At 38.2% G+C, this 23,868-nt stretch overlaps 1 protein-coding gene across 6 annotated transcripts in view; it reads left to right on the forward strand.

Annotated features, from left to right (window-relative positions):
- Nucleotides 1-23,868, forward strand: part of MYPN (myopalladin) — an 88,594-nt gene that overhangs the window by 34,594 nt on the left and 30,132 nt on the right. For 5 of the 6 annotated variants that reach the window (XM_036923957.2, XM_057505912.1, XM_036923956.2 and 2 more), the window contains 8 exons: nucleotides 3,831-4,006; nucleotides 6,672-6,723; nucleotides 9,616-9,730; nucleotides 10,839-10,910; nucleotides 17,262-17,403; nucleotides 19,821-19,844; nucleotides 22,402-22,518; nucleotides 22,988-23,357. In XM_036923957.2, the coding sequence (XP_036779852.2) occupies nucleotides 6,716-6,723; nucleotides 9,616-9,730; nucleotides 10,839-10,910; nucleotides 17,262-17,403; nucleotides 19,821-19,844; nucleotides 22,402-22,518; nucleotides 22,988-23,357 (848 nt within the window). In that variant the 5' untranslated portion in view covers nucleotides 3,831-4,006; nucleotides 6,672-6,715. Of the gene's footprint in view, nucleotides 1-1,706; nucleotides 1,866-3,830; nucleotides 4,007-6,671; nucleotides 6,724-9,615; nucleotides 9,731-10,838; nucleotides 10,911-17,261; nucleotides 17,404-19,820; nucleotides 19,845-22,401; nucleotides 22,519-22,987; nucleotides 23,358-23,868 lie in introns of those variants that run through there. The other variant, XM_057505913.1, reaches the window with a different exon arrangement.

A 23,868-nucleotide genomic window follows, 5' to 3' on the forward strand; every position in this document is an offset into this window, starting at 1 on the left:
CTTCTTGAAAAATGAAAAAAAAACAGATTTGAGGCTATAATACCCTTAGTTTTAATTCATTCATTTAACATCCATACAATAAACATTTTTTGGAGCAGCTACGATGTGTCATACACTGTGCTAGGGACCAGCTTAACAAGTGGTGAACAAATCACACATGATCATCTCTGCCCTGTGGCATTTACTGTCCAGTAAGGGAAAGAGATATTAAACAAATAAACCTAAAATAAATACACAATTATAGGTGACATATAGGTTCTGTGAAGGAAACAAACAGGGTATTAGAAGAGGCAACAATAGAAGGTAGGACAGGAACATTGGAAGGGCTGGGGACAGGATTAAAGGAAGGTTCTGAGTAATCATTCTTTGAATGAGCATTATTACTGGTGAGTCAGAATAACACAAATTAAACTTAGAAGTTGTTAATGTGCTATAACAATGACTCATAATATTTGTCCAAGCCATATTTTAGATAAATAGTAACCCAACAGCAGAATGGTGACATGAAATCTATTAAGTCCAGTTAAATCTGAAAGATGTGTCTCTTCAGTGTCTTCATTCCTAGGCTTGGTAGCTAGCCAAATTAGCAGATCTGGTAAGCTATCTTTACTACAATAAAGGTGGTTCCTTCTTTACCATTTGGACCTGCCTCATTTCCCCAGAACACTGACTCATTTCTGCTGAGCCATGAATCACATTTGGCACCCACTGCTGTTCTGTAAGTGTCATGAGGATTTGGTGTTCTAAAATCATGCGGCTAGGCAGGGCATTTCTATGAAAGCATTCCCTAACATGGATAGATATTTGGTGAGAGTACTGCTTACCCACAAAAGCCTTCAGGGTAGTTGGGTAAATGCTAATACTTTTTCAGAAGGCAGCCTGACCGGTACATTATTTCTGAGTGGGTCATGGTGTTAAAGACAGAGTGCCTGATGTTCCTGGGGGCTGGCTGAAGCCATCCTGACCATCTGAGTGAGGACAAACACAAACAAAAAGTTACTGATAGAGAGTTTGGGCGTTTTGGTCATTCCACTTACTGCATTCTGGCTGTCCAGTTGCTTGTAGATGTTTCCACTTTCACTTTGTTAAAAGAGAAACATTATCTAAATAAATGAGATAACCTTATAACATTTATATAAAGGAAGACATTTGTTTATTTGGATTGAAATTTTTATTTATATTTGCTTTACAAAATCAACACAGGTATATTGCTTAAACGGTTAAGTAATATAAAACAGACCACTCTTCCAACACTTTTCGCAGTTTCCTACTTATTTACCTCTAGATTACTAAAGAATAAGTCAGTGGTTCTCAAACTTTTTGTTTCAGGACCCCTTTACAGTCTTAAAAGTTTTGAGGCCCAAAAGAAGTTTTGTCTATAGGAGTTAAATCTATAATTATCATATTAGAAAATAAAACTGAGAGATGTTTTAAAGTTATTTACTTATTCCTTTTTACATGACAATAATAAACATGCTAATGTAAGTAATTTTATGAAAAAAACAATATTTCAAAAAAATTCAGTGAGACAAGTACCATTGTTTAACATTTTTTGTGAATCTCTTTAAGGTCTGGTTCAACAGAAGATAGCTGGATTCTCACAGAGGTTAAAATTTTTACAAAGTGACGTTAGACAAAATAACAATCATTGAGAATTGATGGTAAAAGATACTTTATGTGGGAGGTGATATCTGAGCCAAACTCGTGGAGGAGTTATATCTGTAGTTGCTGAAAAGGCAGAGGAAGAGAATCTCAGACATAAAACTGTGAGCAGAGACTTGAATGTAGGGTTGAATACAACATGTATGGAAAAAATGAAAAAGAAAATAAGAGAAAATCTTGACTGTTGGCAAGTAGTGCAACAGGTAAACTTTTCAAAATGTGCTTTAGAATCTTGCTTTCTGTTTTGGGAATTTGGTCTCAGGTGGGAGGAAGAAGATAAAACATTGCATGGTGAGACTGGAAATTACCATGAAGACTAGCAATTGCCAGGACTGCTTAATTTTTGACATTGAATAGTGGTTAACACCTCTCCAACCTGATTAGTTTTTATTATGATGTTGATTAAAAATTAATATTTTTATATGACGCTGCTATAAAAAGGAGTACTCTTGAGACACCCCACTCCTTTCTGTTTTCATCTATGTTGTGTCCCCACACCTACAGTAGTTAGCCACTTTCGATTTTCATTTCATTCTTTCCAGATTTCTTTAGGGAAAATGCAAACAACACAACTATATCTTATTTCTTACCCTCACGTTAGTTTCCTAGGACTATGTAACAAAGTACCACAAACTGGAAGGCTTACACAGAATGTTACTCTTAAAGTTGGGGAGGCTAGAAGTCCAAAATCAACATGTCACAGGGGCCATGCCCCCTCTGAGACTATGGGTACACCTCTTCCTTGTCTGTTCTAGCTTATGGGGCTGTCAGTCCTTGACATTCCTTGGCTCGCATCTGTCTCACGCCAATCTTGGCCTCTGTCAGCACATGTCATTCTCCCTGCAAGTCTCTGTTTTCACATGTTCTTAAAGAACCACATTCATACTGAATTAGGGCCCACCCCAATAACTTCATCATAACTGCATTATATCTGCAAAGACCCAATGTCCAAATCATATTCCCAGGTGCTAGGGGTTAGGACTTCAACATATCTTTTAGAGGGATAGCATTCAACCCATAACAACCCACATTTCTTATACAAAAGCTAACACTCTCTATGGACTATTCTGCACATTGCTGTTAAAATTTTAGCTGTATTTCTTGAATTTCTTTCCAAATCAGTACATAGTCTCCTTTCTCAATCTCTTTTTAGAGCTGCACAGTGCTCTGTTAATGTGCCTGTACCATAGTCTATTTCATCAGTCCCCTAGTGATGAACACTTAGAGGGCTTCCAATCATTTCTATCTAAATGAGTAACCTGTACCTGTATGATAAATTCCCCAAAATGGGGTTATTGGATGAAAGGAAAACTGCATCTGTAATTTGGGTAGTTACTGCCATATTCCTTTTATAGGGGTTGTACCACTGTGCAATCCTACTAGCAGTATGTGACAGTGGCCACATTTTTAGACTTTTGCCAATTTGTTACATGAGAAATGATGTTTCCATGTAGTTTTTAAAAAGATTTCTTCATAGCTTTTAATATCTTTTTCTCTTATTACATATATCCATCTTTTAAATATTATTTTATGTAAATTTTTTAGCCAGAAAAACTATGTTACAATAAAAATATCTAACTTCAAGTATACAGAATTAAAATTAAATTAAAATTAAAAAAAAAAAAAAGGTATTTTAAATAAGCTTAACTAGGTTATTTCCCAGAGTTTGGCCACTCCTGGGAGAGTACGACCTATCCTCCTTAGTGATGATTCAAGTACCCAAAGAATTTTCATTCGCTAGGTCACATGCAATTTTGTGATAAGGAATGAGTGCACTCAACTTCATGAATCTTTAATTTCCTTAGATTCTGTGCAAATAACTAAAGTAGCACTTACCTAATGCATACTACAGAAAGCTGTAAGTTTTTTAGGAGAAGCTATGATCCACGTCAAAGACCGTGCTCTTTGTGGCTCTATTTGCTTTCTCACCCATCTTCTCTCAGTTGTATCATTCTTAAAAGGCACCACTATCTAATGTCCTGAGTCAAGTGTCAGTGTGATTTGAATACTGCCGTCTCTTCTCAGGATTACAATCAAATCATACTGTAATAATGGAACGTTTAATGTTCTGATTCTAAGGTTGTCAGTTTTCTCTTTAGGGGGCATCTGGAGCATCTGTGTTATTAATTCTCACATTTTGGTCATGTGCAATATTCCCTTCCTCACAGGTGGTATTGTGAAGGTAAGGAGCTTGAAAACTCCCCAGACGTTCATATTGTCCAGGCAGGAAATCTACACACACTGACTATTGCTGAAGCCTTTGAAGAAGACACAGGACGTTATTCCTGTTTTGCTTCTAACATCTATGGGACAGATTCAACTTCTGCTGAGATTTATATAGAAGGTAAAGCAAAAATACTCTTGGAGCATGTCCTTACTGGTAAGACATATAGTTAAATATTTATTGAGGTCCTTCTCTACCACACACTCTTGTAAGCAGTGGGGATAACAGCAGTGAAGCTAACAGACAAATATCCCTAGGTTCATGGACAGATGGAATTTACGTAGTAGCAGATGAGACAGAAAATAAATGATATAAATAAATAAAATATAATAGAAATGTGAAATCGTTCTGATTGCTAGTTCCAATGTATGTGGTGGGGAAGGGGAGCTTCCCACACCACTAACAGGCAATTCTTCAGGAAACTAGGTGGGTGTCCTGCAGTTCAACTGAATTCTGACACCATCTCCCTGGAGATAATGTCATATGCAACAGATTACATGCTCAGTCCTGTGACTGCACCCACCCCACTTCAGATGCCAATCATAAGTAGTAGGTCTCCAGATTACCCACAACTTCTGTCTGCCTTGGCTACAAATCAAAGGTTCCCAGGACTGTCTCCTCCAATTTGATTAATTTGCCAGAGTGGCTCATCGACCTCAGGGAAACACTTACTGATGTTTACCAGTTTACTAAAGGATAGGATAAGGGATACAGATGAATGGTCAGATGAAGAGATACCTAGAGCAAGGTCTGGAAGGGTTCCAAGCACAGGAGCTTCTGTCCCTGTAGAGTTGAGGTGTGTCATCCTCCTGTTGTGGATATATTCGCCAACCTGGAAGATCTCCAAACTCTGTACTATTGGGATATTATGGAGGCTTCCTCACATAGGCATGATCAATTATTAACTCCACTTCCTTTCCCTCTCCCCTCTCTGAAGGATGGGGGATGGGGCTGAAAATCCCAAGCTTCTAATCATGGCTTGGCCTTTCTGGTGACCAGCCCCCATCCAAGAGCCATGCAGAGTCATCTCATTAGGACAAAAGATGCTCCTAATGTGTGGGGTTTTTTTAAATTGAAGTATAGTTGACATAATATATTAGTTTCAAGTGTTTGACATAGTGATTTGATATTTATATACATTATGAAATGCTCATCGCAGTAAGTATGGTTACCATTTGTCACTATACATCCAAGGGCTCTTATCATTTAGGAATTTACAAGAGTTTTAGGAGCCCTGTGTCATGGAATGGTCAAAGACATATATTAGAACAAGAGATGCTCCTAAATGTTCATCACTTAGGAAATTACAAAGGTTTTAGGAGCTCTGTGCTGGGAACCAGAGACAAAGACCAATATATATATTTTCTGTTATCTCACAGTACATATATATAAGCACTATGGGAGAAATTGGCAGCAAACAAAAGGGACAGGGAGTATGTGTATGTGTGTGCATGTGCACGTGTGTGTGTGTGTGTGTGTGTAGATATGGTGATGAGGGAAGACTTCACTAACCAGGTGACACATGAGCAAAGACTTGGAGGAAGTGAAATGAGTCACAAGGATATCCAAGGGAATACACTCTAGGCAGAGAACTGAGCAAGTGCAGTGGCCCTGAGGTGGCAGTGTGCCTGTCTTAAGGTGCAGAGATGAGTCCATGTGACCAGGATGGAGTGAGCAATGTGACATGATCTGACTTAGTTATGAACAGGGTCACTCTGGCTACTGGTTGAGAATATACCACAGTGAGTCAAGGGTAGAAGTAGAGAAACCATTTGGGAGCCTTGGAAAGACACTTACATCAGCACCAAACTTATATGACTGATTTTGGAGAAGATAGCAATTTATGTTCCTTATATATCTACCTAAGTTTTTGTTCCTGTTTATCTCATCCTCTGAGTTTTTTCTGGAAACCATTCTTTAGCAATTTTATCACCTATAATGCTCTAAGTGTACCTTGGTTTTAGCACTTAAATATATTGTATTGTTTAGAATAAATGACCAATTAGATTGTAAGACTGGATGTTTCATTCTTCTTTGTATCTTTTATACCTTTATGTAGTACCAAAGACATAGTGGATGAACTTTATAATGAAGTCTATACTTGATAAACATTTATTGAATAGGTGCATGAATAATGATAATAATAACGAATAATGCATGTCTACATTGTCTGTTTTTATCCTCAAATTTTTGGAGTACAATAAATACTTCCAGATTTAGCTCTGCTATGTCTTCCTGGAATTCACTATCTTAAGTAAATCCGGGAGCAAAGCTCTGCTAACAGTGCTGAGATTGGATGGTTGATTTTTTTTTAATTGGTGACAACAGAGCTTCAAACACCCCCACCTCCAAGATGAAGTATGACTTGTTAATATTAGGACTGGACGGAAGGGCATCCACCTACACCTACAATGTGTGGAATCCAATGCAATCCCCTTTTTTATTTAATCTGTGTAGGCCAAGAGCAAGAGGATTTATGGATACCACAGAATGTCTACAAAGACTGATTTGTTACTCCAAAGGCATCAGCAGGTGTTTTACATACAAGAGCTCTTGGAATTTGGGCCAGTGAATTTGAACTCTATCACTAACTAGCCATGTGACCTTGAGCAAGTCCTTCAATTATTTAGGGTCTATTTCCTTATCTGTAAAATTAGGTATTAGTGCAGGGAATCAATGAGTTCATTTCTAGGTCTAAAATTCTATAGGTCTTTAAATTTTAAGAAATTTGAAATTTAAGAAATTATCATCTTAAAAATTTCATGTCTTGTTTTTATTTTTCCAGGGGTTTCTTCTTCTGACTCAGAAGGGGACCCTAACAAGGAAGAAATGAATCGGTAATTCTAATTTCCTATCTTCTAGCCTTGGCATCTTCAAACCCTGAGAAAGCTTCTAGTTGGTCAGGAGAACTTGAGAGGGTGGCTCCAGGATATGACCTAAAAAAAAAAAAAAGAAACTATTGGGTGGCTTTGGAGAAAACTTGTTTTGCTTAATTCTTGCCTACATATCAATTTTAATGTTCTTAATATTTTTTAAATGAGATGTTACCTATGAAAAACTTCATACTTATATCTTCAGAGTAAAAAACAAAGCAATGGTTCAAAAAAATTTATGCTTTCTGGCTAGAAAAATTCATACTCATAAGAACACAAAACCTGGAGACCTTTAATTATATATATGAGTGATCTGGACAAGTCATAACCTCTTTGCTAAATAATTGTATTGACTACTGAAAAAAAGTTCACTACTTTCCATAGCCATTGAATAAGCACCTACTCTAACACCAGGCACTTTACTAGATGAAATGGGTATTAAGAAAAATCAGAGGCTTTCTGCCTTGGAGAGTGCACAGTCTAGTAGAGGAAAATATATAGCAAACATAACAAGATATATATATCAAGAATATAGACAGTAAGAGTAATAAAGTGTAATAGACTATGATATAAGCATGTGTGCAGCATGTATAGGACTTGACACAAAAGACTCTCTTGGCTGTGGAGGGAAAAAGAGCTCAGGAAAGGCTTCACAGAATAAGTGACCTTGAGCTGAGTCTTAAAAGAACAGTAGGTAGACACCACCAAACAAGAATGGAGAGGGCATTTCAGGCAAAGGAGGAGGCAGACACAAACAATGGGAACTGGAAACAGACACAATAACCTTTCCTGAATCCCGAGCTTAGTTGAAACAAATGTCAGTGTTTGGAAAACTGGTTAGAGTTGTTAACCGTCTCTGAACTACAACCAGTTATTCTCTAAAAGATAATTCTGATTCTGTCATTTTCCTGACTTAAAAAATGTATTGTCCGTGGGAAAATAAAAGTCAGACACAAAACAAACAACTTTAAAAAAATCTTAACATGGCATACAACAAAGCCTTACTCAGTAGCGTATCAACCAGTCTCCCAACCACCATCCCAGCCAGCCAGCCTCATTCCCCCACCTCAGGCTCTCTATGCTGTTGCCATCTCACTCAAACAATACGTGGTTCTTTTCACCCCTTTGATCAAGCTGTTCAGTTTGCTAGGAATGGCCTCTCTCCTTCTCTGCCTGGCAAACTCCTATTTATCCTTCAAAATCCAGTCAAGTTCTATGATAAACTCCTCCCTCAAGTTCTATGATCACTCCTTCCTTAAGACTCTCATACATGGGTTACAAACTTAATGGGTATGAATTTTGGTATATAGACTTTAATAAGCAAGAAGAAGCTCATTTAGTTATTTTCCTTAAATATTTTTATAATAGTTAGGAATTAGCTTCAATTGTATATCACAGAGACCCAAAACAGTAATATAGACAGGTATTTATTTTTTGTTCACATAAAAATGGATTTGGCTGGGAAAACGGCTCTGCATTCCACTGGGTACCAGTCTTCTTCATCTTTCTGTTTCATCTCATTCTAAGGTGTGGTCCCATCTTCTTAGTCTAAGACTGGAAGGAATAAAGGGCATGCTCTGCCCCCCGTTAAGGTCATCTCTCTTAAATCACATACATCACTATCCCTCCAATCCCATGACCAGAACATAGTCATATGCACCACACCTAGGTTGGGAAATGCAGTCTTTATCTGAAGTAAACATGTGAAGAAATCAGGTATTCTACTATTGTATCGAAAGAAAACATGCTTAAGGGACACTGACAGCCTCTGCATTGCCACATAATCTGCCTCTGAGACCCCCACCCTGCCTGGCTGGGAAAAACTTCAATCAATCGTCATTGGGTGTCCCTTTCCCCCTCCCTTGCTGTGCAAATATCTCTGTAATATAGACATAGACATAGACATAGATAAAGATGCTGGAGATACAGGTATAGGTAGTTTGATAATGAAATACTGCTCTAGGCATCTTACACGAGTTACCTTGTTTAACCTTCACAAAAACCCTATGAGGTAAGAATTATTATTTCCCCATTATAGAGATGAGGAAGCTGAGGCAAAGAGAGGTAATATCTGGACAAAAGGGAAGCCCATCCTATCGTCAGTCACCTACCCACACAGATTATGCAGGAGAGGCCCAAGTCGTAGACCTCAGTGTTCCTTCAGGTCTTTGCTTTGTTCCCTCCTGACATGCTTTGGTCCTATTATTTATAGCAAGAGCGGGAGCCCTTCAACTAGTGCTGTCGCCATCCCCTCTGGACTCAGGTTCTCCCTCTTTTCAGATTCTCTAGCAAGATGCACAGCCCTCTCTCTTCTCCACAACAAAATGAAAAGAATGTCCCCTCTGCAGCCTTTTCGATAATACTTCCTGGTTCTCTTACCCTTCCGAAGACCTCTTTAATTTAGTTTGTATAAACTTGAAGAGCTCGTTAACTCAGGCTATTATCTGATTTCTGCCATGCCAAAACTCCAGAAGCAATACAAAGCCTGGCCTCTTACCTGAAATGGGAAGGGAGGGAAAACACAGAGGGCAACAGTGAAACAAATCTCAAAAAATTATCTCCTGCACATGCTCTGTCATGCATGTGTCTTGAATCTCAGTCAGTTGTGAAAATGCTCAAGTTCCAGCTCTGCTGAGAGCACCTAACTCAAGGACAGGAATGACATCGTATCATCTTCTTGTTTAATTGTCTAACAAAGTTATAGCAAAGAAGCTCTCAATAAACGTGTGTGGAATGTTGTTCAATGAAGATTTTTATTACATCTAACTGTAAGTAGTGATGGCATTACTAGTTATACTGGAAGAATTTTCACAATGACAGGTCTGTTTTGTAATCTGTATTTTAATCATTTCTCAGAATCCAGAAGGCAAATGAGACGTCATCCCCTCCCACTACTTCTGCAGCCATTCCTTCAGTAGTTCCCCAAGCCCAGCATGTGGTGGCCAAGCCCAGGGTGTCAACCATCCAGCAGGTAAAAGAGTCTAATTGAAGCACAAGTGCCATGGGCTGTGACAGGCACTGTGACTGTGACCATCTTAAATGGCAGGATTATTTTCCTCTGTTGCAATTTCATGATGATCTCGGGTAACACCCTTCCATGATCATGCTGACCACTCTGTGCTTCTGATGTGTGACACCAGTGCTTCATTTTGCTTTGGGAACATAATCTCTAGCTTCATAGGAACATTTCACAGGAAAAGATAGTCTTTACAAATTAGTCCATCTTTATGAAGGGCATTAATTATATATATATATAATGAGCTGCCAGTTCTCACTAGCCCAGACAGGACACTCTGTATCATGAAATTCAGTTTCATGGAGCTGCAAAGAATTCTACTTTCTAAGATAAAGCAGCCATGAAATTATTTTTTAGAAAACATTAAAGTCTTCCATGGTTCAAGTTAATGATGATTATGAGAATGATGACACATGCTTATTGCAAAACACTCAAAAAACACAGAAGTATATTAAGAAAAAACTTCAGTCAAGGTTCCACTCCCATGTCCCCACTCCTCAGAGGTACCTCCATTAATAGTTTCTAGAAGATGTTTCCAGGTATTTTCTATGACTATATATATGAATATGTATGTATGCATATATGTTTTCAAGTATGAAATCATACTAACCTAAACCCATATTTATAATGTGTTATTGATTATTTATTTATGTTAAGTAAATATATTGATCTATAACCTTTAAAATTCTAGAGAGTTACTTATTTAACCCATTTAGTAATGCAGAGGGGCCACATTTTAGTTCTTATCCAGTAGTTTTCAAACTGTGATCTGTGGAGCCTCGGGAGTTCCATGGAACTTCTTCACAGGTTTGATATTAATTACAAAGCTCTATATGTGGGGTGGGAGGTGGGCGGCACATATTTATAGCCACTATGACCTAGAAAGAAATACAATCAATTCAACATAAAATATCAAGTCTGGGATGCATAGACTTAAAAAATGCCAGTCTTTTGATTTTAGATTAATTTCATATTCTGTATAATGTCAAATTCTGTATATTTGCTTAGTCTATTTAATAATCCTAGTGACAATCAAGATTGTCTGTTGGTTCCTTTCTAACAGTGTCAGAGCCCCACCAACTATTTGCAAGGATTGGATGGAAAACCTATCATTGCAGCTCCTGTTTTTACAAAGGTAATCAAACTATTACTTCCTTCTGTCTGGCTTTAAACACACCACAACACCCACACAAAACTGTGGGTTTACTGATTTTTATCTCAGGGTTTTGGTCTCTTATAAGCACACAATTGAGTCTGGGGGTTTTTTGGTGGTTAACATGTCACTTCAAGTCCCACTTCAAACTAACAGTTTGTGTAATGAGAGACATGTCTTTCCCACTCACTACATTGACCTCTGCAACCATCCTATTGCTGTGAAACAAGGCTTGAGATAAAGCCTCATCCTAGGACAAAGAGCTTTCTTTTTCTATTCCATGGTATCAAGTATTGTAGTGGCATCAAATTCTGAGTTTTATAGTCTTTGTATTTAGAACTGGAAAACACTCAGGCACTCTTGTTTACAAATGAGAAAAACAAGGGAGGGCCTGAGAGATTAAGCAATTTATCCAGCTTCACAGAACTAGGCTGTGACAGAATCAGGATCAGAAACAAGCTCTTTCAATCCTCATCTATTATTCTTTCCCTTATATAGCATAGCCTTTGTTTATATGTTGCCCAAGACAGTAAATTCGAAGGTGTAAACTGAGTCACAATGGACTTTTTTTGTTATTATGAGGACCACGTGGATAGAATCTGTGCTTGGATTTACACTTTATTGTTTGCATGAATGCCAAACTGAGGCCCAAAGAGATTTTTATCCTCTCAGAAGCATGTTTTAGGTTAAGAGCAATGATTCTCAATCAGTGTTAATTTTGCCCCACAAAATGCATTTGGCAATGTCTATGGAACTGTTTGGTTGTCACACCTGGGAGTTTGTGCTGCTGGTGTGCAGAGATGCTGCTAAACGTCATCCTACAATGGGTAGAATGAGTGCCCCACACAAAAAGAATTATCCACCCAAATTAGCAATAGTCCTGAGGTTGAGAAGTCATGGGGTAAGGCAAAATGGCAAAAACAGTATCCTAATGGTCCTAAAGGGAGACCTAAATCCATAACTTCCACGGAAACATCAATTTTAGGGAAGTTCCACCATATCACCTCATTTAAGATGTTTCTCCAATCAAGCAGAGTCTAGAGTAAGACACGTCTATCTATATCCTTATCAGCTGGGCAAACATTCTTATGTGAAGCCAGATTTTTCAGGTTCATTTCTTGTAACTTGCTTTTGGAATTCCAGCTTTGCTATTTTCAAAGACTTGAAGTTGGAAAGCAACATGTTGTAACTTGGTGAATACAAGACTTCAATGAGGAATTGTAAGTGGATCTTTGTGTTTGCTAAAAGAGCTGCATCTAATTGTCTCTTATTTCCCTAAGTCACCTAGCCTTAAAACTGAGTGTAGGTGCCCCTGAAATCAGGACACTTTAATTCTTCATGCCCATTTGTCACACCCTAGACACAGTACTGACTCTTCAAAGGCAACTGAACCACCGAATAATTTATGCCCAGTCCCAACTGAAGTCTCCTCCTCTCTTTTCTTCTTCACCACCCTCTGCCCAGCAGAGAGCAGAGAAGCGACCTTATCTCCTTCCATTCACTTTCAAATCTTCTGAGGTGCTCTTCCCTGCACCTCCATCACCTAGTTCATACCTCTGGTACAACAGCACAATCATAAACATTTAGCACAATAATAAACTGTTTACTTTTCTGTCTCTCCCAAGCACCTTGAAGGTTATCTCTAATGTCTAGACAGGAGTCCATAATGGTAATAATAGGTCCAAAGCCATTTCTTTTATTCCAAAAAGTCCAATAGGACTCTAACACTTATTATATATACATAATATATATATGCCTTTGATAAGTAAAAATAGGGAAATGAATTGATTACTAGTAACTGATATTCGTCATCTTTTGATGGAGTTATATCCCAATAAACATATAAGTTGAAAATGCATTTAGTACACTTAAACTACCAAACATCACAGCTTAACTTAGCCTACCTTAAACGTGCTCAGAACACTTAAATTACCTTATGTTGGGCAAAATCACCTAACACAAAGCCTGTTTTATAATGGAGTATTGACTATCTCATGTAGTTAATTAAACACCTACTGAAAGTAAAAGACAGAATGGTTGTATGGGTACAGGATGGTTGTTAGTGTATCGGTTGTCAACCCTCCTGGTCACATGGCTGACTGGGAGCATGGCTCACTCCTGCTGCCCAGCATCACAGAGAGTATTGTATGCATATCACTAGCCTGGGAAAAGATCAAAAATCAAAAACTACAGTTTCCACTGAGTGTGTATCACTTTTGCACCAGGGTAAAGTGAAAAAATCATGTCCAACTGTCATAAGTTGAGGACCATCTGTATATGTTGTTTGTTAGACGAATCTCCAAAAACATTAGATCCATGGTGGGAAAATGGTCTTTAGTACATAGACCCAATTCTGAGGAGGCTTTCTCAGCCCTCAGGATGTGTGCTTTTGCCACCATAAATGGGATCATCATTGTTCAGACGTAGGTCACCCAGAAAGGCTGCGGCTCAGATTCCAGAGGGACTTATCAGCAGTGGTGTGCTTGCGTGAGTTTCCATCAGTGAGGTCAGGACTGAGGTCATTGTCACTACCAGTGTCTTTAGAAAATTTCTGAGTCAGAGCCACTGATGTTGGTAATCATGTGGCATGAGCTATGATAACCGATCATTTGCATACACTTGTTTAGGATATTCCTACTCAATTACTTCTTTAGGGACTTCTGGCATTCCAACCCCTATGACTCACTTGCTATACTGCCCAGCAAAGCGTTTTTTAGCCAATAATGGCAAGAAGCCATTTTTTTAAAAAGCAATGATTAAAGGGCTATAACTCCTTATGCTACCTTTGGTAATAGGGAAGTACTGGTATTAACTTCTTAAAGAAGGTTAAAAATGAAAAGGAGGGTTGCCTGGCAAAACAGTGGTAGAGTTTGAGAGAAGACTGGGCTCCATATGCTAGTGCACTGCTCTACTTATAGGTAATACCCATGTTTTAAAATATCTTATGGAGAGAGACTATGCTGCATTCTCTATATGGTATCAAAAACACTTTCACTCTGTTTGCGGGGGGGAAACAGCGCTCACACTCCTTGACTGCGATGGGAGGTAGATGATCAAATTAGAATCTTACTCCTGTTGCTGCTCCCACCCCACAGCAGCTGCTCTGGCGGGCTTTCAAGGCTGCAGCGGCCCTGGCTCCAGCTGCTTCAGCAGTAATTTGAAGAGTGCAAGGGGGCAGGGGAAGTGCGAATTTGAAGAGCACTTCATTATATAATAGCAGAGGCAGGAAACCCTGAAATAACTGCGCCAGTGGCCGGATCCAGATTTCTGAAGGTTACACGGGGCCCTCTCCCCAACCTGACAACTCCAGAGACTTCTCTGACTCAGGTGTTGCCCTGGGTCCCTGTGACAATCAAGGAGCTAAAGGGTCTTCAAGCAAACAGTTCTCTGTCGGTGTACACTGCTCTGGTCCCACTTCAGCCTTCAGCACTATACACAAGCGCTTGCAGCATCTCCCAAGGTGCAAAAACATCAACTGCATTAAAAAAGAAATAAAATGACAATATAAACCCTGTAGCTGACATCTTGTAACTATCAAGGGAGATGCCCTTCTTCAAGGATATTCCTGCATTATATCTGTGGGTATGGATCTACTAAGCAAGAACTGTTTCCTTTTAATTCACATTTATAGTACCTGGCACAGTGCTTGGCACAAAGCAGGCATGTAGTAATATTAATTCTTTGGTGAATAACTTCCTTTCCAGTTAATAGAGAATTGGTACTTCCATTGCTTTGTGACTTCAGTGTATCTTTAGGAAGAATAGAGAAAAATCCAATATCAAATGGACATGGAAGACATGCTTCTCAAGGATCTTTGTTGCCTAGTCACCCTATTAAGCATGCATTACCACATGACCAGTGTGGTGAAGAAACACAGCACAGATTTGCACTTTGGATACTGTTTACCTCAGGAAGTTGTATTTCTTTGGTAATAGCAACTTTAGTCCAGATCCATAATTCTTAGGTAAGACTGACTTAATCTTTGCCAGCTGGGGAATGTTTCATTTGTCTTAATCATCTTCAGTGAAGCCAAATATGATCAAGTTGAATGGCACATCGTACCATCGGGAATAGCCCAAAACCTGCTGCCATGTTGAACATGGCACCATCAACATTACGTTCAAATAATGTAACTGGTTTGGAGCCTGATGGGCAGTGATGTGAACCAATTCCTTTTCATAAGGCTTCTGTAGAAAATCACAGTTTTCATCAATAACTGCTATTATCCTTCCAACTATGACTTTCAACAACTTTTTGCAAGTGACTTATAAGATGACCCTTGGCACCTCATTTACTGAGTGTTGATGTGTCACACGGGAAGGAGCTCCCAGACTGCATCACAGACACTAAGCATATTCCTTACACTGTAGTTTCTCAGGTAGCTTGGCTGGACTCTCAAATAAAACACAGGTGTTGGCCTTCAATTTCAAGTGAGTAATAACAACCAGCTAATGGTGGATTCAATTGTGAGCAGCATATTCTCTCAAAGAGGTCCTTTTGCAAAGAAGGCATTGGTGTAACCTCTACAGATTGAGAATTGGCTCATTTAACTGAACTGAACTGCAAGCCATATCAGAACATCCAGATTAACCTAATTCTGCTTATATCTGTTTTTAAAATGTGCCAATTTCATTTATTCAATCCTTTTTGCCACCATTACCTTTTTTTTTTCTTGGTTTGGTTTAGTTTTCTAATTTATTTGCCTCAAGAAAGAAACTCCATTATGTGTAAATCCCAGGGAGATGTCTGACTGCTATTAAAGTTTTCAATAAGCCCCAAATTTGCTATTTTAGCACAGGATTTGCTCAGATGCCAAGATGGAGGGCATATTCACCAACTTGCCTAGAGCACCCAAGACTCACTGATGTTTCCTGCTTACAAAACACATTCCATTCTTGTCACTAGAAGATTTCGTTTTGCTCAGACCAGGAATAACCAGCTTTGTTTTTGTCTTTGTTTTTTTATTAAATGGTTCCTTATTAATTCAGAAACCATTCTGTGCAAATTCCATCCTGAATTGCATCAGCAAACAAATTTGGGAAGGCAAGAGAACAAAACACTACCCTGGAACTACAGCGCCCCCTGGCTGTCATTATATCAACTTACATACCCGTCTGAGGTAAAAGTCTCCTACCATAGCTAAAACCTTATGATTATCCCCACCCCAGTATTCCTCAGACAAAGGCCATAAATATGATAGGGCCATGCACAAAATATTGTAAATTTTTCAGACAATAGCTGTGAACAATCAAAAAATATTTATGCGAGTGAATAACAAAAGCAAAACCACTACCGGCTTTTCCCATCTCAGAAACAAGAGCCAATGTTTCCTAAATGTGGATCCCAACACTGTAGTAAGAGAAAGCCTTGCGGCACTAGTAGAGCTTGTGGAGAAAGTTAATCATAACTTTTGGGGGTAAAATTAAAAACAAAAATACGCCCACACACATGCAAAAAAACATTTCATAATCAAATGAACTAACAATTCCACAAATGAATATGTGACTTCCATCTCACAAATCACAAGAGAAAGATTAGTTGTGAAAGGAAAATGTCAGTCCCATCCTCCCGTGGAGTCTATTATAAAAGGTATGATATCTTACAATTTAAAGTGGTTTTGTAAAACCTTTTCTCGTGGAAGTGTGGAAAAGCATTTAATGATGCCTTCACAAAATTACAACATATTTTGCAATGACATAAGACTCCACATGTGACTGTGATTTTATAGAGATTGTCATTTGTGTCCCTCAACAGATCATCGAGTCTATAATGTTAAGAGCACAAAAGGAAAACAGAATAGCAACACAAAAGCCAATTTAGAACTACAGAATGTAAACAAGGCAAGTCAGGAAAACAGAGTCAGTTCCTTGGGCTACAGAGATGTTCCACCTCATGGACAGCAACATTGTTGTGTGGGAAAATACATTACTCCCATGCTGAACACACCTACTAGATACTCACTGCAGATTTTTTAAAATTGTTATTATTTCTAGAAACCAAACTCCACCTGGGCATTTCAGAGTAGATTACTTTACCAAAAATCAGCATTTTTGCTAAACTCAAAATGTTTCACCTGCTATTTAAGAAACTTGTCTGGCACTGCAACAGAGAAGAAAAAAAGAAGATAGTGAGGGAAAAGCTTATGGGCTTGGATGATTCTATCTTTAAAAATAGACTCAATGTATATCCACAGAAATGCAGCTACTGGAGATGTAGAAGATTCGGAGAAAATCCAAATATGGAAGTGATGATATCTTTGTCTAAAATTCAGCACTGGAACTAGACTCCAAAAATGTTTACTTTTTGGTTCTAACAATATTCTTCTCCTTATAGATGTTACAAAATTTATCAGCTTCTGAGGGTCAGCTGGTTGTCTTTGAATGCAGAGTGAAAGGAGCTCCATCTCCTAAAGTTGAGTGGTATAGAGAAGGGACCTTGATAGAAGATTCTCCAGATTTTAGAATTTTACAGAAAAGTAAGTTGATACTTTAAAATTATTTTTCTGATAATTAGTATTGTATGCATCCATTTTTATAACTTTTTAGCAACTAATTAAAATATAATAAAAAATAAAATAAAAATCACTTACAATCATAATCCCCAAACTAAACTCTATTACTATTATGGTGTAATATTCTCCAAAATTTTTTCCATGCATATATTTTTTGTATAAAAATAAACCATACTCTTTTTTTAAATTGATTTTTTCACTCAACATTTCATAAGTAACTTCCACGTTAATAAATATAAACCCTTTTCGCTTTTAAAAATAAACCAATACAATCAATTTCACATTTCTTTAAGCTCCTCTTGTTGAACAATTAGCTTGTTCACACATTTTTACTATGCTTCCATATATTTATGTAACAGAAAATCTTTGTGAATAGCTATAGAATAAATCCAAGTACAGTCATTGCTACTGTAAATTCACATTTTTTAGGCCTTTAATATACATTGCCAAAATGCCACTCCAAAAGGTTGAACTAAATTTAGGATCATCACATAATTGACCATCCAATCTGGGATCCTTTTGGGAATGAAAGAGACTGCTATTAATAATTATACAGAGATCCCAGAAACAAACCAGGTCTGTCCCAGACCTATATATTTTACAACAACCAGCAGTGTATGGGAAAGGTTTTTTTATCATACCTTCACTAACAATGGGTATTAAACAGTTTTTAAAACCTTCATTAAGCCAGAGACGGGTAAGATTCCTCAAGGGAGGAACAACCTAAGACAGGCACAGTCGCAGGGGGGCCATCAGGTGAGAAATTGGGGATCAACAGAGGTGAGGCTTAGAACCTCACCCCCCCTGTTTTGAGAGAAATCTTCTGCATCTGTGGATGTTTTGTTGCCCTTGTCTAGCTTGGATTAATACTTAGTCTATAGGCACACACCTGATCATCTACATTTGCTCTCTTACAACACTAAACTATGTTTTCTACCTTTATCTTGCATCTACCTACCACTTCAGCATTTTATTAATAATAATAATAATAAGGGAGAAATATGGGATTCACATATAAATCAAGTATAAAAATCAAACAAATAATCATAATTGACCTGATTGTTTATAGTTCATGATGCGTGATCAAAACCGAAGGTTTCTGTGATGACTGCCCTTGTACTGTTCACCATGTAAGAACTTATTCACTATGTAAGAACTTGTTCACCATGTAAGAACTTGTTCATTATGCTTCAGAAGATTGGAGACTGTTGAGAATTAGGCTTGGGGTTGATTAATGATTGTGCATTGAGTCCCCTATACAGAATTTTATTGTTGTTAACAACCATATGATCAATAAATATGAGAGATGCCCTCTCAAAAAAAAAAAAAAGAAAACCTTCATTAATTTTATAGGTCCAAAATGGAAATACTTGTTTTAATCTGCACTTCACTGATTATATGTGGGATGGGACCTTTCATTCGTATTTATTGCCTTTGTGTTTTAAATTACCTGTTCATAGCCTTTGATCAATTTTATATTGGCCTTTTATTCTTTTTTATTATAAGAATATATTTATATATTCAAGTCACTGATGCCTCTTTTCTTGTCATGTAGTGCTTTCCCCTTGACCCATTTTAGTCATACAATATATTGAAATTTGGGTGTGGGTTTTTTTGTCAATTTATTTCTGCCTATCACAAAATAGTAGTACTTGGATCAGTATGATATATGATCACAACAACTATCAGGCTTAACAGCAATAACAACAACAATAATATATTCTGAGAACGATTTAAACTGTGGGAAAAAAATATTTAATATTTAATAGTCCTATCAGTGTCTTCAGACTGTAACTAAGATCAACAACTACCTACTGAGTGCCTACAATTCAATAAACATTAATTGGACACCTGTATTCAACACTGTGGGGGCACTTTCAGGAATACCAAAGAATTTTAAGATAAAGAACTTCTCTAAGGAACTTGTCATCTATCCTGGGGCTCATAATACCAGAAGAAACCTTAGAGCAGGAGGTATGTTCTACATTGTATTTAGGATGTGAGAGCCCAAAACCAAGAATGCTCTCTCAGTCTCCATACATTTTTTTCAGGTAAGGTTGGATGGGTACCAATAAAAGCAAGTCATTCCTGAATCCCAGCTAACTCGGTAACTCTTCCTCTCCTAAGGTTTCTCCTCAGGTGGAACACAGGTGTGTCCCCAAATACGGCAACATCATCTAGTAAGCAGCACTCTTGCTGCCCTTCTGTGACAATCGTTCTGTCCCCATCAGTCACTGGTGCTTAGATCATTTCACTGAATGTTTACAGATTAACCTTATCAGATCATTCATGAGTATGCAAGAGACTATGAAAGCTTCTGGTGAGAGTATTGCCTCTCAGTAAAGTGAACGTTCAGAATCTTCTTTGTCTTTTTCTTTTAGAACCTCGATCCATGGCAGAGCCAGGTAAAGATCATGTTAACTTTCATGTTAGTATGTGATCAGTGATTTCATTTATGTATGTAAATGGTGTTGAAATTACACTGGTATGTCAAGAAAAAGTGAAAAATAAAGTTTTAGGGAAAAGACCCAAACTCCAGCCAGTCCTGTAAGAGAAGGGAAGGAAGGGGTCATGTGCAAATTTGGGATATATATTCGGAACCTCATAAGAATGCAGTTAGTTCTTGGCTATTGAGGAAAGTTTCTTAGGAACATTTTCCCTCTTATCTTGGCCCCTACACATGACCTCCCCAAACTTGGCAGAACAATTTCCATGATGCTAGATCAATTCCAATTCCATAGGCCTATGCGTCTTAAAACTTATACATCAGATTTTGAAACTTGTAGGATCAATAAAGGAGACATGATGTTATTAAATTTGGTTGGGAGGATGCTAAGATCACATGGAAGTGAGAGTGGGAGGAAGTGACGCTCTTACCTCTAGAAAATACAAGTCACTCACAAACCGCAGCGTAAACATCTGAATGTCCTCTAGGTGGTCACCCTGAGAAATCAGGTTGTATTTGTACCCCTGGATAAGAGTGATGGTTTGGAATTTCATTATTATAATTCTGTCTTCTGAACACTGAATGGAAAGGCATTCCAGAAGCAGATATCAAACATCCATGTTGCATAACCCTATACTAGGCCCTAGGGAATCTACGGTAAAGACCAAACTGGTCTTATTCTTGCATTGCTTGAAGTGGGGTAGGACTTTTCCCCTTGAAAATATTTCAGGCTTTTGACGCTTTCATCCATAGCAGGCTTTTACACTAGGCAGTCTCATGCACAAAATATCTGAGTCATCCAAAAGGAGGGCCTGTTCAAAAGAAGTCCTGCCTTTCCCAGCTCCATGGTCTAAAACTTCACACCACAGCATACTTCCTTCCACTTTGTGTCATGCAAATACCCTTTGGAGACAGAATACTTATCTTATGAGGCAGATATGTTGTGGTGTGAATGATTTATCAGATCATCTTCTGAGAGCAGGTTGGTGAAAGATGAGAGTATGGATGTTTGAGACAGGGAACAGAGAAAAAGCAGCCCAGAGCAGCGCCACAGGAAAAGGACAGACAGGCACCAAAACCAAACATTGCCTCTCCATCATTTAGGATTCCTTGGGCAGCAAGTAAAGAAGACCAGACTAAAAGCGGTTTAAGCAAAAAGAAAAATGTATTTTCTCACATAACAAGACACCCTAAGAAATGGCATTCTTGAGACTGGTGAATCTAACATCTCGGAGATCATCAGGGGCCAAGCCTTTTTTCCATTTTCCATTCTCCTGCCCTTAGAGTAGCCTCTTAATCTTGTTGTACTCATATGTCCAAGACAGCTGCCACATGTCTAGGTATTACATGCAGATGACAACATCCAGAGGCAAAAAGAGAGAATAACACTCTCTTTTGTCCCCTTAACAGAGCAAGAAAAATTCCCCCAGAAACTCCCTGAGGAGACTTACCCTAATATCTCATTGACCAGAACTGTGTATCGATCATAGGCCACCACTTAGCAAGAATAGTTAGCATGACTGGCTTAGCACAGTTCACCACATGAGGCTGGGAGAAGCTAACTTGCCTTGATGCACAGGCTGCTCCAGGAAGGGTGGACAAAGCCAGGATTCTGTTAATAAGGAGGAAGGAGGATGAACAGTTATTGAGCAGGTATTCAGCACTGTCTGCCATGGCTGTCTGTCAAGTTTTCCCAGAGGTTATTCAGGTAGTTCAGTTCAGTAACCATGAAACACTGAGATGTCAAGTTTCATGCAACTATGCTTTTATTAATTTTGTTTTTAACATCAGGTCCACTGAACTGGAGGTTTAAGCTATGTCTTATACTTCTCTTCATTAAATGTCAAGGCATATCTAACTGCAATGATTTTAGGCTATAATCATATGGTTCTATCTGGGAATCACCTCTATAGTCATTCAAAGGGGGTTCATGCTGTAACAAAATAATCTGTAAGAATTACCATAGTATTACCAAGGAAAAAATTCATTTCACTCTTCTTTGACCCAGAATTTCAAGTTACTCTGCCAGCTAATTTATCTTAGCTAACAAAATATTTATTGTCCAGTTTGAAGTTGGAGCCTTCATTTAAAATTACTCAGCAAGCTGCCCACAGAAGTAGTAAGAGACCTGAGTTTAAAAAATACCTTTAATCTTTTTTATTTCACACAAACCTCCTTTTGCTTTAACTCCTAATTTGTTTTATGATTTTTAAGTTTATTGTTTCTCAGGTCTATTCTTGTCATCTGGACTGATGACATAAAAATAGAGAATCTATAATCTAAAATATATTATCATAAAGTTCTCTCATCAATATTCTGGGTGGAGTTATTTGTCTTATATCATTTAGCCTGCTGATCAGTCAATGCAATCAAATAATTGTTTGGACTAATTGTTTTCAAACAATATAATCAACTTCTTATATTGATGCTTGTAGAAGCAGCATCTGATTTCAATAAATTCTATATCTCCATTTCTATAATTACATCAGTAACCATTCTATTTCACTGGCATTTAGAGGAGATTTGTACTTTGGTCATTGCTGAGGTATTTGCAGAAGACTCTGGGTGCTTCACATGTACTGCAAGCAACAAATACGGCACCGTGTCCAGCATTGCACAGCTAGATGTAAGAGGTAAGGGCTCTTTACATGTCACACAGTTTAGACTATGACTTTGAATATGAGTATGGAGAGTTTGTATGATTCTTCTTAATGCTTTTCATATGAAGCTAGCTTGGTTCTCCAAGAAAAATCTCAGTTATTAAGGAAAGTGTTCTTGAACAACATCCAATTTTCAATTTCTTGTTGCATTTATCACCACCACCCTACTCTACCACCGCAGTTATCTTGCTATCATCTATTATAGTCCCTAAGTCTTATATAAACTTCTAATATTCTTTCCAAAATAGTACTCGGATTTTAGTTTAGTTTTTTGTCCTGTATCTGCACCATTCTTTAAGGCCCCAGATTATGTTCTCTATTTTCCACACGTGTTCTCCCATTAGCACACTCACCTAGTTTGGATACTATTCCTAAATCGGGCTGACAATCCTATCTCAGTCTTGTAAGGCTAACAGCTTAGGTTCCTGTTCTACCCTTTCAGGAAATGAAGACCTCAGAAATAATGGATCTCTTCACTCAGCCAACTCCACCAACAACCTGGCTGTTACTGAGCAACAGCCATCCCCACCCAACCCAGAACCTTCAGTGGAACAGCCCTCAAAACCCAAACTCGAAGGCGTTCTGGTGAACCACAATGAGCCCCGGTCCAGCTCGAGGACTGGGCTCCGCGTGCACTTCAACCTGCCCGAAGACAACAAACTAAGCGAAGCGTCTTCTGAGGGCCGCACAGCGGCCACCAACCAGCCCAGGCCCGATTCTTTCCGGGACAGATCCAATGGACAGGGAGCAAGAATCCCTGAACCTTCTTCCCCCATCAAAGAGCCTCCTCCCATTCTGGCCAAACCCAAACTGTAAGTAAAAATGAAAATGGGTAACCACGGATGCCTGTGGTCTTCTCTGAGTCTGCCCTAAAGATGGCGGAGAGGAAAGAGGAATTATGAAATGAGAAAAAAAAAACACTTTAAAAGCTTTGCAAACCATTATTGTAAGTGTATGATCACTATCATCCTTACTATTAGTATTCTATCTCCAAGAAATGTTACACCTAAACTAGCTCAAAAAGATGTGTGTGTAACATTAGAGGGCTCCAGGACTTCTACCCTCTTCGTATAAAGCCCTTTCTTGTGCTTAATAATGCTTAGAGTCTGAAATTTCATTCTTACATTACCTGTTTCTGCTTCAACTTGAGTTTTTGTAGTCATTATGGATAAGATATTTAGTTTTTTTTAATGTGTTTCTCTGCTATCGCTAGATATGCTATAGTAACCACAGTAGGTTTTATATAGATACAATGGGATGAAAGAAGGAGAAATGATGATTTTCAGACTTACCTCAGGAGCTGGTGTGGTTATCACCCTAACC

Source organism: Manis pentadactyla, chromosome 8 (assembly GCF_030020395.1).
Source record: "Manis pentadactyla isolate mManPen7 chromosome 8, mManPen7.hap1, whole genome shotgun sequence".
In the NCBI taxonomy this organism is placed as follows: Eukaryota; Metazoa; Chordata; class Mammalia; order Pholidota; family Manidae; genus Manis; species Manis pentadactyla.